Source organism: Vicia villosa, linkage group LG4 (genome assembly GCF_029867415.1).
Source record: "Vicia villosa cultivar HV-30 ecotype Madison, WI linkage group LG4, Vvil1.0, whole genome shotgun sequence".
In the NCBI taxonomy this organism is placed as follows: Eukaryota; Viridiplantae; Streptophyta; class Magnoliopsida; order Fabales; family Fabaceae; genus Vicia; species Vicia villosa.
Genome location: NC_081183.1, coordinates 45,372,756 through 45,387,134, shown reverse-complemented (window position 1 = coordinate 45,387,134; position 14,379 = coordinate 45,372,756). Strand labels below are relative to the sequence as shown.

At 38.2% G+C, this 14,379-nt stretch overlaps 1 protein-coding gene across 1 annotated transcript; it reads right to left on the bottom strand.

Annotated features, from left to right (window-relative positions):
• Positions 1–3,594: 3,594 nt before the first annotated feature.
• On the bottom strand, positions 3,595–13,447 carry LOC131594773 (uncharacterized). Its single transcript, XM_058866978.1, has 3 exons — positions 13,312–13,447; positions 9,890–10,899; positions 3,595–4,014 (listed from the first exon to the last, which is right to left on the bottom strand). The coding sequence occupies exons 2-3, from the start codon at positions 10,890–10,892 to the stop codon at positions 3,998–4,000; spliced, it is 1,020 nt and encodes a 339-aa protein (XP_058722961.1). The 5' UTR covers positions 10,893–10,899; positions 13,312–13,447; the 3' UTR covers positions 3,595–3,997.
• Between the last annotated feature and the right edge of the window lie 932 nt (positions 13,448–14,379).

Sequence of the window (14,379 nt, the reverse complement as noted above, 5' to 3'; positions counted from 1 at the left end):
ACCAGCAAGATCACGAGAAGTGGAAGAATCTTTTCACCAGAAATTTCTCCAAATGTTGCTGCTGGTCCAGTCCGAGTCCCAGTTCCTAATCAAAATATCAACGCTCGAGGCAAAGAGCTACAAGCTGAACAAGTTCAAACCATGGTGGAGATCACTGCTGAGGATCCATCAAAGCAAGAAATGGAGGAAATATTGAAAATCATCTGCAAGAGTGATTACAATATTGTTGAGCAACTGGGGCACACCGCTTCAAAAATCTCAATGCTATCTCTGCTAAAATATTCAGAAGCTCATGCCAAAGCTCTGATGAAGTTCCTGAAAGCTGCGCATGTGCCTCAAGAGATCTCAGTCGACCAATTTGAGAATTGTGTTGCCAATCTAACCGTGAGCAATGGTCTCGGTTTCTCCGATGTGGATCTAACCCCTGCTGGAAAAAATCACAACAAAGCCTTACATATCTCCATTGAATGTAATGGCACCACTCTATCTCATGTGCTAGTAGATAACGGTTCTTCTCTGAACGTGTTACCAAAAACAGTACTAGAAAAGCTTGACTTCGAAGGAATTGTGTTACAGCCAAGTGATGTTGTGGTAAGAGCCTTTGACGGGTCAACCAGAACGGTATACGGAAAAGTGAATCTCCCGATCAGAGTGGGTTCTCAAATCTTTGATTCTATCTTTTACGTAATGGAAATTCACCCAGCCTACTCCTGTTTACTTGGACGCCCTTGGATACATGGGGCAAACGCTGTAACTTCTACCCTGCATCAGAAGTTAAAATATCCAGTAAAAGGAAAGATTGTCACAGTCTATGGCGAAGAGGAATATGTGGTTAGTCACCTAAGCAATTCCAAATATGTTGAGTTGGAGGACGAATTCATCGAAACTCCATGCCAATCATTTGAGGTGGTCTCCCCAGATGTCTCTACCACCAAGCATATTCCTGCTACTCCAACTACAACTATGGCTTCTCTCAAAGATGCCAAAGCCATGATTGAACAGGGTGATTGCACAGTATGGGGACAGCTTCCCGATATACCCTACAAATCTGACAATCTAGGCCTGGGCTATGATAGCAAAAATCAAAAGAATGATCAAAGTCCTCGTTCTGAAGGATTGATGTCACACTTCGTCAGCCAAGAAGTAAATGCTATTGAAGATGAAGGAGTGTTCATGAACCATATCATTCAGCCATATCCAGATGAAATTCCACCTATTTCCATGGGAATGTGGGATGTTGTTCAAGAACCAAACGGCGGGTATAATTATCAGTATGCCACACCTCAGAATTCTTATATTGCTATGGAGGACCTTACCCCGACTGGATGGGGTGATCAAATTGGAAATGACGAAAGTTTCACAAGTCCCGTCAATGAGCAATATCAAAATCCACCCAAAGAAGTATGGGACACGCTAGGAGAACCCAGCGGCAAATATGACTATATGGTGAAATATTCCGCTCCTCCAAGCTCACAAATTGCTATGAAGGACATTGTCCCAACTGGATGGGATGAACATTACGATGACAACTTCGCTTTCGAAGAAGCCAGGGAAATATCAAATAACGAGGGTTGCTTTCTGTCAGCATACACTCCTCATCAAGATGCACAAGTCTCTATTCAAAACATCATCCCGACTGCATGGGACGGCCTTATCGAGCATCTCGCTCAGCCAACAGAGATATCTCAGCCTGGGCTCTCGTATCCAGCAGAGTATATCACTTATCCCGAAGGAACACCGGCTCATTTTCCCACTAATGAAATCAATGCTGTGGAAGATGAAAAAGACAACTGCAATTGGAACAGCTGGGTACCCCCTGCTCACAATAGTGGATTGAACAATTGGAAAGCTGAGGATGTGATCTCCTTTGACCAGGAGTAAATTCCATTTCCTGTTTTCTTTGTGTATAATGTGCAAAGATAAAAGTGGTTCCTGAACAATCGAACCATGAGCTTGAAAGCCGTGTGCCTTAGCACACTGGTCCTTCTATAAGGGCTTATCATATCATGATCATGTGCATTCAATAAAATCATGGGACGCTTGCATATTTAAATTTTGTGATCCTTTTTCCTTCTTTCTTCGCTTTCTAATAGCTATGTTTTTTTTTCACACATACTCACATAATTAACTTGCAGATTCACATACACTTTGGATCCAGTCAACAACGATTCTGCTATTGCCCGTCATGACTTTGAAAATCCGATCTACCAAACTGAGGACGAAAGTGAGGAAGATTGTGAAGTGCCAAGAGAACTTGCAAGGCTGCTAGAACAAGAAAACAAGGCCATACAGCCTCATGGGGAGCCAATTGAGGTCATCAACTTGGGCAGCAACGAAGAAATGAAAGAAGTCAAAATAGGGGCTGATTTAGAACACAGCGTCAAGCAAAGACTGATTCAAATGTTGCGAGACTACGTCGAGATATTCGCCTGGTCCTATGAGGATATGCCAGGCCTTGACACGGACATCGTAGTTCATCGCCTGCCAATCAAAGAAGGTAGCATTCCAGTCAAACAGAAACTACGAAGGAGTAGGCCTGATATGTCAAAAAAGATCAAAGACGAGGTTGAAAAACAGTTCAATGCCGGATTCCTAAAAGTTGTAAGTTATCCTCCTTGGATAGCTAACATCGTCCCTGTACCTAAAAAAGACGGGAAAGTCAGAATGTGCGTGGACTACAGAGATCTGAACCGGGCAAGCCCCAAAGATGATTTCCCTTTACCACACATCGATGTACTGGTTGACAATACCGCACAATGCAAGGTATTCTCCTTTATGGACGGATTCTCAGGGTACAATCAAATCAAGATGGCACCCGAAGACATGGAAAAAACAACCTTCACAACACCCTGGGGAACCTTTTGTTACAAAGTAATGCCCTTTGGTCTGAAAAACGCAGGAGCAACCTATCAACGTGCAATGGTAGCGCTATTTCATGATATGATTCATCAAGAAATAGAGGTGTATGTCGATGACATGATTGCAAAATCCAACACCGAGGAAGAACATCTGGGTCATTTACACAAGTTGTTTGACAGACTCAAGAAATACAAGTTGCGACTGAACCCAAATAAGTGTACCTTTGGAGTAAGATCCGGCAAACTCTTAGGTTTCATCGTCAGCAGCAAAGGTATTGAGGTTGATCCCGCCAAGGTTAAAGCCATTCAAGAAATGCCTATACCTCGTACCGAGAAACAAGTCAGAGGATTCTTGGGACGTCTAAATTACATCGCCCGATTTATTGCCCACATGACTACTACTTGTGTGCCGATCTTCAAACTGTTGAAGAAAGATCAAGTGGAAAGGTGGAATGACAAATGCCAGTTAGCCTTTGACAAAATCAAAGAATATCTCCAAAAACCTCCAATCTTGTTGCCACCTGTGGAAGGCAGACCTCTGATAATGTACCTAACTGTGTTAGAAGACTCAATGGGGTGTGTACTAGGACAACATGACGAATCCGGCCGAAAGGAGCACGCAATCTACTATCTTAGCAAAAAGTTTGCCGATTGTGAAACAAGATACTCACTACTCGAAAAAACTTGTTGTGCCTTAGCTTGGGCAGCTCGCCGACTAAGACTGTAACACCCCAAATCTACCCCAAGCATTTATGCGGAAAATATCAGAGTATAAAAATTCTCAACGGAATCAGGATGTCACACATTCAACATAAACATAAACCTGTCATGCTTTTCAAACTAATACATAACACTATCAGGATTGGAGTGAACAAAACTCATAACATATATCTCAACTTATGAATAATATAGTATTCATAGCATAATCCAAACTTAGGTTCAACATGCAACAGATTCACAATGATTCAGCAATTAAGACATAACATCTTTTGAATCATAAAAAGCAACAATACAAACAACACCTCAAATACATCATAAGGTTCAATAAACAAATAACAACATCAAGCAAGTGTTCATTTCCCCCCAAGTGCTACATATCAGAGCAATGACACCCAAAACTCGACTATAAGCGGAAACAGCTACTCATCTGGATTACCTGCACGTTACCCACGTGGAGGCAACATTCAAACAGAAAGGGTGAGATATCAAACTATATAAATAGGATTATGATAAATCATATATTAGGTAAGGAATATAAATGAATCACCGTTTCACACAACATCAACATAAACAACACAAAGAACATCATCAAAGAACAGTCTTGATATCAAGACATCGACATCTTCGACAAATCAACACATAAGCATCACAATGCATAGACAACAAATTCGACCAACAACAACTAATAATGACTCGAATGCGACTCAAATATGCATATGCATGTGGTACCATTGGAGTAAAACTCCCAACTTAGAACATTGCCAGTAATTTCGAGGCATAAGGCAAAGCCTTCAACACGGTCACATATCAACATCACACCGTTCAACTTTATGTTATGCTATGCTATGCGGAAATATACAACGACCACAATTCGACAACGAAACAACGACATATCAACAACACAACCACGGTCACATATCAACATCACACCGTTCCATTTTAGCCAAAGGCTCACAACACAACTTATCAATTCATAGCGTTATATGTAGAATATCAAAATTTGCTATGATTCACACTATGAGACTATTCACATAAGAATGCACGAAATAATCATATTGGCAATCACAACATTAATCGCAACAAAAGCATCCAAAACAAAATCACAAATTGCGGCCAATTCGCAAAATAATCGCAATATGCCAATATATCAAATAAGCCAAAACAACTTCCAAATTTACATCTAACTCAATTAGAGATAACGTTAATTATCAAAACAACATCATTGACATAGCAATATATTATTCTCAACCTAAATATTCAACCAAAACACAATTACGGTCAATTTCTCAAGATCCCGTAATTTACCGATAGACCGAATAATTTATCCAAGTCTAAGTATTTTTCCAATTAAATAGACTTATTGAATTAATTCTACTATTTAATTAAATCAACCAATTAATAATTACACTACATTAGTTCCAATTTACAATTTCATTTTCTAATTCAAAACCAACATTTAATAAAAAGGATATTCAAATCTACACAATTTTGGTCGGTTCGTAAAATAGCACAATTTCAACAAAATATCACCACCACATTAACCTACTAATTAAACTTAGCTATCACGTAAATTTTCATCAAATTCCGGACAACTAATTATACCGCTTAATTCGGCTAATTCGACCAAACGGGACAGTTTTTAACTTTTTCAGCATCTTGCTACTAACAATTTATCACAACTATTAATTTACCATCTATTAATATTTCCTGTACAAGAATTGGATCTGTTTCTAATTCAATTCTAATATTACTACTAGGCATCTGCATTGTTCTGCTATTTTGTTCTGCTATTTTGGTTTATCAGTTAACATGATGTACCAAAATAATATTAATCTCCAATAGTTATTTAATACTTGAGTTGATACAGATATTATAAGATGAAACTATCTATCTTAATACAAAATCTATACTGTTTCAAATAGTTATCCTACTACTTAACCATCTAATATACATAGAAACAAAATAAAGCAAAGTCATGGTCAAGGGTGGTGTTGTGCGGCACCCCTTCCCTCATCTATCTCACTTCTTTAATTCACTTCCAGGTAATTAAAAGAAAACACAAATATGTTATATATATGTATATATTAATTTAAGAGTGAGATACATAGCATATTCATACAATGAATTTTCTATTTTGCCTAACATACTATTCACGGTTATGCCACAACAATGCTTCACAGATTCTAACAACAAATTCAATTTTAACTACAATCCAACCAATTTCAACACAACACAGTAGTGAAACTAATACTCTAAACCCACATAAAATTCATCATATTCCCATTTAGGTAGTAAGAATCCCCCCTTACCTTGGATTGAGTGCAGCTCTAAGAAGATTCAATTGAAAATTGGAGAAAAAATGCACTTTAGAGCAACACTTTGGGTCTCCTCTTCAAACCCTAACCCCTCTTTTCTTTCTCTCCTCTTCTTTCCTCGGTTTCTCTCTTTTTTTCTTTTTTTTTCTTTTACTGAAAACTACTACTTCTCTCTACCTCTCTTCTACTTCTATTTTTTAAAAAAAAAAAGACTATATTAATTATTAATACCCAAATGGGCCTAATAAAATATACCCCCCTAATATCTAAAGATGTCATTAAATAAGCCCAATATTATTTCCACACTTAATATAAAAATAATACTTCCACTAAAACTCAATTAAAATAAAATTCGATTATTTTAATATACCGACTTATTACTCAGTGTCTCATATTTCCGGTCTAAACTTAATTACTCAGAAAATTCCCAAAACGCTAAATATTAACTCATTAATATTTCTAATACTAAAAATATTAAAATTATCGATTAAATGTCGATCCGCTATCCCGAACTAATACCGACTAAATCGTCCCAAAACGCAAAAATTTCAGAAAACATCACAAATATCTAAATTAAGCAAATAATTATTTTTCCGCGCGTTACAACTCTCCCCCACTAGAATATTTTCGTCCTCGAAAATAGAAATTTACCTGATTCAAATAACTCGGGATAGGAATCTCGCATCTTGCTCTCTAATTCCCATGTCAAGCTTTCACCAGCAGCTCCTAACCAGACAACTTTCACCAAAGTAATCTCTTTACCTCTTAGAATCTTTATCTCACGATCCACAATTCGCACAGGCATTGTCTCCACTGTGAGATTATCACGCACTTGCACATCGTCCATCTGAATCACATGAGACGGATCGGAAACATACTTTCGGAGTTGTGACACATGAAACACATCGTGCAAATTAGCAAGATTTGGCGGTAACGCCACACGGTAAGCAACTTTCCCAACTCGATCCGATATCTGATACGGACCAATAAAACGAGGAGTGAGCTTTTTAGATTTAAGAGCTCGCCCAACACCAGTCACAGGTGTGACTCTCAAAAATACATGATCACCAGCTTGGAATTCCAAATCTTTCCTCCTCTTGTCATGGTAACTTTTCTGCCTACTTTGAGAAGCTTTCATCTTATCTCGAATAAGCTTCACTTTCTCAGTAGTCTCCCTAACAATCTCGGGTCCAAGTACCACACTCTCACCCGATTCATGCCAACACAACGGAGTCCTACACCTCCGACCATACAACGCCTCAAAAGGTGCCATCCCAATACTAGAATGGTAACTGTTATTGTAAGTGAACTCAATCAACGAAAGATACGTATCCCACGAACCTCCTTGTTCAAGAACACACGCTCTCAACAAATCCTCTAATGACTGAATAGTCCTCTCAGTCTGACCATCAGTTTGTGGATGATACGCCGTACTCAACCTCAACTTAGAACCCAACGCCTCTTGCAAACTCTTCCAGAAATCGGAAGTAAACCTCGGATCTCTATCCGACACAATACACAAAGGAACACCATGCAACTTTACAATCACCTTGACATATATCTCTGCTAACTTTGCAATCGGGAATGTGATGTTAATAGGTATAAAGTGTGCCGACTTCGTAAGCCTATCAACAATCACCCAAATCGAATCAAATCCTCTCAAGGTATTAGGTAATCCTGTTACAAAGTCCATCGAAATGCTATCCCATTTCCACTCTGGAACTTCTAACGGTTGCATCAACCCTGCAGGCTTCTGATGCTCGATCTTCGACTTCTGGCAAGTCAAACAAGCATACACAAACTGTGCCACATCACGTTTCATACCAGGCCACCAAAACAAACTCTTCAAATCTTGATACATCTTTGTAGCTCCTGGATGAATACTCAAACTGCTTCTATGACTCTCTTCAAGAATCACTTTCTTAATCTCTTCATCATCCGGAATACAAATACGATCTCGGAATCTCAACACACCATGCACATCTAACTTGAAATCATCCTTCTCAAGTCGATCGGTTCCTACCATCAAATCCACCAACTTCACATCTAGCTTCTGAGCCTCTTTGATATTGTCGAGAAAGTCATTGTTAATCTTTAACATTCCCAACATAACACTATGCGGTGTCACTTCACAAACTAAGCTCAAATCTCGGAACTGCTCAATCAACTCCAACTCCTTAGCCATCATAGCCGACATATGCAAGGTCTTTCGGCTTAAAGCATCGGCTACAACATTAGCTTTTCCGGGATGATAATTCAAACCGAAATCATAATCCTTCAATAATTCTAACCACCTTCGCTGCCTCATATTCAACTCTTTTTGATCAAAAAGGTACTTCAAACTCTTATGGTCACTAAACACTTCAAATCTAGAACCATAAAGATAATGCCTCCAAATTTTCAACACAAAGACCACTGCAGCCAACTCTAGATCATGCGTAGGATAATTCTTTTCATGAGTTCTCAACTGCCTAGACGCATAAGCAACCACTTTACCATTCTGCATAAGCACACCACCTAACCCCATCAGACAAGCATCACAGTACACAACGAAAGGCTCTCCCGGATTAGGCAAAGTCAAAACTGGAGCCGACGTCAACCTCTTCTTCAACTCATTGAAACTTTCTTCGCATCGAATATCCCACACAAAAGCTTTTCCCTTGCAAGTCAATCTTGTCAACGGAAGTGCCAATTTAGAAAATCCCTCGATAAACCGTCTATAGTAACCGGCTAAACCCAAGAAGCTTCTAATCTCAGTAGCTGATTTCGGAGCTTCCCATTGTAACACAGCATCAACTTTAGAAGGATCCACGGCAATGCCATGACCAGAAATGACATGACCAAGAAAACTAACTTCATGCAACCAGAATTCACACTTAGACAACTTGGCATACAACTGCTTCTCTTTCAGAACTTGCAACACAATCCTCAGATGCTCTTCATGCTCTTCTTCAGATTTAGAGTAAATTAGAATGTCATCAATGAATACCACTACAAACCGATCCAAGTAAGTATGAAAAATACGGTTCATGTACTCCATGAATACTCCCGGCGCATTAGTAACACCGAAGGGCATCACCGAATACTCGTAGTGTCCATACCGAGTCCTGAACGCGGTCTTCTGAATATCATCTTCTTTTACTCTAATCTGGTGATATCCGGACCTCAAATCAATTTTAGAAAACACACTAGCACCCACCAATTGATCCATCAAGTCATCAATTCTTGGAAGCGGATACTTGTTCTTGATCGTCACTTTATTCAATTGCCGATAATCAACACAAAGTCTCATACTTCCATCTTTCTTCTTTACTAACAACACAGGCGCTCCCCACGGCGATACACTTGGTCTTACAAACTTTTTCTCAAGCAAATCTTCTAATTGCTTCTTCAGTTCAGATAACTCAGATGCAGACATCCTGTACGGTGCCATAGAAACAGGTCTGGTACCAGGTACAAGATCAATCGCAAACTCAACTTCTCTTTCTGGAGGTACATCAGGAATTTCATCAGGAAACACATCAGGAAATTCTCGCACCACCTTTAACTCATCAATTCTAACTTGATTCTCAAAAGACAATGACGCCATCAACGAGAACATTTGTGCTTCGTCTTGCATCAATTGCCTCAACTGCTTACCAGTCAACAAACCAACTCCTTCTTCCTCGGGAGAAGAAAACCTCAAGGACTTGTTAAAACAGTTGATATGAACATAGTTATACTCTAACCAATTCATACCCAAGATCACATCTAATCCACTCAACGGCAAACAAATCAAGTCAACAACAAAGTCTTTGTCGAAGATCGACAAAGGACACTTTGAACACATCAGAGAAGTAGTCACCGATCCCTTAGCTGGAAGATCGACAACCATCTCCCCATTCATGGAAGACAACATAAGACCCAATCTTTCAACACAATCAGAAGCAATAAAACAATGAGTAGCACCAGTATCAATAATAGTGATTAAAGGAGTACTATTAATGAAACATATACCTCTGATGAGTCGGTCTCCACTAGCTGTAGGAGTCCCAGCCAAAGCAAACACCTTTCCACCAAATTGTGCCTTCTTCTTTGGACACTGGCTACCAACGTGTCCCTCTTCGCCACATGTGAAACATACCATGTCCTTATGCTTGCAATCAGACATTGTATGTCCCATCTTACCACATCTGAAACACTTCCTCGCATCAGAAGTACAAGCATTGCTCTTATGACCAGGTTGACCACACTTGAAACATACAATCCTAGCAGGAGCATCTCCCCCACTAGACCTCTGACCATAAGTAACTCTTTGTTTCCCTTTACCAGCATCATACGGTTTCCCACGGCTTTGTTGATTCTTGCCCCTTCTATCACTAACCATCTTGTGATGAGCATTACTATCTTCCTCAAAGATCCTACAACTGTCAACCAAATCAGAAAACAAACGGATCTTTTGGTACCCAACAGCCTTCTTGATCTCCGAGCGTAACCCATTCTGAAACTTGATGCACTTAGAAAATTCAGCACCTTCGCCATCAAAGTGAGGATAGAACTTAATCAACTCAGTGAACTTGGCAGCATACTCGGTCACAAACTTGTTCCCTTGCGTCAACTCTAGGAATTCTATCTCTTTCTTACCCCGAACATCTTCAGGATAGTACTTCCTCAGAAATTCCCTACGGAACACATTCCAAGTGACTTCCTCACCTGAAAACTCCAACCTAGCAAGTGTCTCCAACCACCAATCATCAGCTTCCTTAGCCAGCATATGAGTTCCATATCTGACCTTCTGAGCAGGAGTGCAATCCATAACACGGAAGATTCGCTCGAGCTCCTTCAACCAATCAAGAGCACCATCAGGGTCATGCGTACCCTTGAACACCGGCGGATTCTCCCTTTGGAAAGTCGCCAAACTACGAGATCCAGCATTCTCGTCAACATTCGGTTGGTTCTGCATAGCCTGAGCCATCGCTTCCAAAGCAGCAGCTATCGCAGCATCATTCCTCCCAGCCATAGTGTCACTACAACACAAAAACAATTCAGCACAAACAACAATACACGATTGTTAGACTACACTACGACTCGACACTTGGCCGGACAAGACCGACCTGCTCTGATACCACTAATGTAACACCCCAAATCTACCCCAAGCATTTATGCGGAAAATATCAGAGTATAAAAATTCTCAACGGAATCAGGATGTCACACATTCAACATAAACATAAATCTGTCATGCTTTTCAAACTAATACATAACACTATCAGGATTGGAGTGAACAAAACTCATAACATATATCTCAACTTATGAATAATATAGTATTCATAGCATAATCCAAACTTAGGTTCAACATGCAACAGATTCACAATGATTCAGCAATTAAGACATAACATCTTTTGAATCATAAAAAGCAACAATACAAACAACACCTCAAATACATCATAAGGTTCAATAAACAAATAACAACATCAAGCAAGTGTTCATTTCCCCCCAAGTGCTACATATCAGAGCAATGACACCCAAAACTCGACTATAAGCGGAAACAGCTACTCATCTGGATTACCTGCACGTTACCCACGTGGAGGCAACATTCAAACAGAAAGGGTGAGATATCAAACTATATAAATAGGATTATGATAAATCATATATTAGGTAAGGAATATAAATGAATCACCGTTTCACACAACATCAACATAAACAACACAAAGAACATCATCAAAGAACAGTCTTGATATCAAGACATCGACATCTTCGACAATTCAACACATAAGCATCACAATGCATAGACAACAAATTCGACCAACAACAACTAATAATGACTCGAATGCGACTCAACTATGCATATGCATGTGGTACCATTGGAGTAAAACTCCCAACTTAGAACATTGCCAGTAATTTCGAGGCATAAGGCAAAGCCTTCAACACGGTCACATATCAACATCACACCGTTCAACTTTATGTTATGCTATGCTATGCGGAAATATACAACGACCACAATTCGACAACGAAACAACGACATATCAACAACACAACCACGGTCACATATCAACATCACACCGTTCCATTTTAGCCAAAGGCTCACAACACAACTTATCAATTCATAGCGTTATATGTAGAATATCAAAATTTGCTATGATTCACACTATGAGACTATTCACATAAGAATGCACGAAATAATCATATTGGCAATCACAACATTAATCGCAACAAAAGCATCCAAAACAAAATCACAAATTGCGGTCAATTCGCAAAATAATCGCAATATGCCAATATATCAAATAAGCCAAAACAACTTCCAAATTTACATCTAACTCAATTAGAGATAACGTTAATTATCAAAACAACATCATTGACATAGCAATATATTATTCTCAACCTAAATATTCAACCAAAACACAATTACGGTCAATTTCTCAAGATCCCGTAATTTACCGATAGACCGAATAATTTATCCAAGTCTAAGTATTTTTCCAATTAAATAGACTTATTGAATTAATTCTACTATTTAATTAAATCAACCAATTAATAATTACACTACATTAGTTCCAATTTACAATTTCATTTTCTAATTCAAAACCAACATTTAATAAAAAGGATATTCAAATCTACACAATTTTGGTCGGTTCGTAAAATAGCACAATTTCAACAAAATATCACCACCACATTAACCTACTAATTAAACTTAGCTATCACGTAAATTTTCATCAAATTCCGGACAACTAATTATACCGCTTAATTCGGCTAATTCGACCAAACGGGACAGTTTTTAACTTTTTCAGCATCTTACTACTAACAATTTATCACAACTATTAATTTACCATCTATTAATATTTCCTGTACAAGAATTGGATCTGTTTCTAATTCAATTCTAATATTACTACTAGGCATCTGCATTGTTCTGCTATTTTGTTCTGCTATTTTGGTTTATCAGTTAACATGATGTACCAAAATAATATTAATCTCCAATAGTTATTTAATACTTGAGTTGATACAGATATTATAAGATGAAACTATCTATCTTAATACAAAATCTATACTGTTTCAAATAGTTATCCTACTACTTAACCATCTAATATACATAGAAACAAAATAAAGCAAAGTCATGGTCAAGGGTGGTGTTGTGCGGCACCCCTTCCCTCAGCTATCTCACTTCTTTAATTCACTTCCAGGTAATTAAAAGAAAACACAAATATGTTATATATATGTATATATTAATTTAAGAGTGAGATACATAGCATATTCATACAATGAATTTTCTATTTTGCCTAACATACTATTCACGGTTATGCCACAGCAATGCTTCACAGATTCTAACAACAAATTCAATTTTAACTACAATCCAACCAATTTCAACACAACACAGTAGTGAAACTAATACTCTAAACCCACATAAAATTCATCATATTCCCATTTAGGTAGTAAGAATCCCCCCTTACCTTGGATTGAGTGCAGCTCTAAGAAGATTCAATTGAAAATTGGAGAAAAAATGCACTTTAGAGCAACACTTTGGGTCTACTCTTCAAACCCTAACCCCTCTTTTCTTTCTCTCCTCTTCTTTCCTCGGTTTCTCTCTTTTTTTCTTTTTTTTTCTTTTACTGAAAACTACTACTTCTCTCTACCTCTCTTCTACTTCTATTTTTTTTAAAAAAAAAGACTATATTAATTATTAATACCCAAATGGGCCTAATAAAATATACCCCCCTAATATCTAAAGATGTCATTAAATAAGCCCAATATTATTTCCACACTTAATATAAAAATAATACTTCCACTAAAACTCAATTAAAATAAAATTCGATTATTTTAATATACCGACTTATTACTCAGTGTCTCATATTTCCGGTCTAAACTTAATTACTCAGAAAATTCCCAAAACGCTAAATATTAACTCATTAATATTTCTAATACTAAAAATATTAAAATTATCGATTAAATGTCGATCCGCTATCCCGAACTAATACCGACTAAATCGTCCCAAAACGCAAAAATTTCAGAAAACATCACAAATATCTAAATTAAGCAAATAATTATTTTTCCGGGCGTTACAACTCTCCCCCACTAGAATATTTTCGTCCTCAAAAATAGAAATTTACCTGATTCAAATAACTCGGGATAGGAATCTCGCATCTTGCTCTCTAATTCCCATGTCAAGCTTTCACCAGCAGCTCCTAACCAGACAACTTTCACCAAAGTAATCTCTTTACCTCTTAGAATCTTTATCTCACGATCCACAATTCGCACAGGCATTGTCTCCACTGTGAGATTATCACGCACTTGCACATCGTCCATCTGAATCACATGAGACGGATCGGAAACATACTTTCGGAGTTGTGACACATGAAACACATCGTGCAAATTAGCAAGATTTGGCGGTAACGCCACACGGTAAGCAACTTTCCCAACTCGATCCGATATCTGATACGGACCAATAAAACGAGGAGTGAGCTTTTTAGATTTAAGAGCTCGCCCAACACCAGTCACAGGTGTGACTCTCAAAAATACAT

Coding starts and splice junctions, on each gene's coding strand:
- LOC131594773 (XM_058866978.1), bottom strand. CDS start 10,892: ATGGCTGGGAGGAATGATGCTGCGATAGCTGCTGCTTTGGAAGCGATG.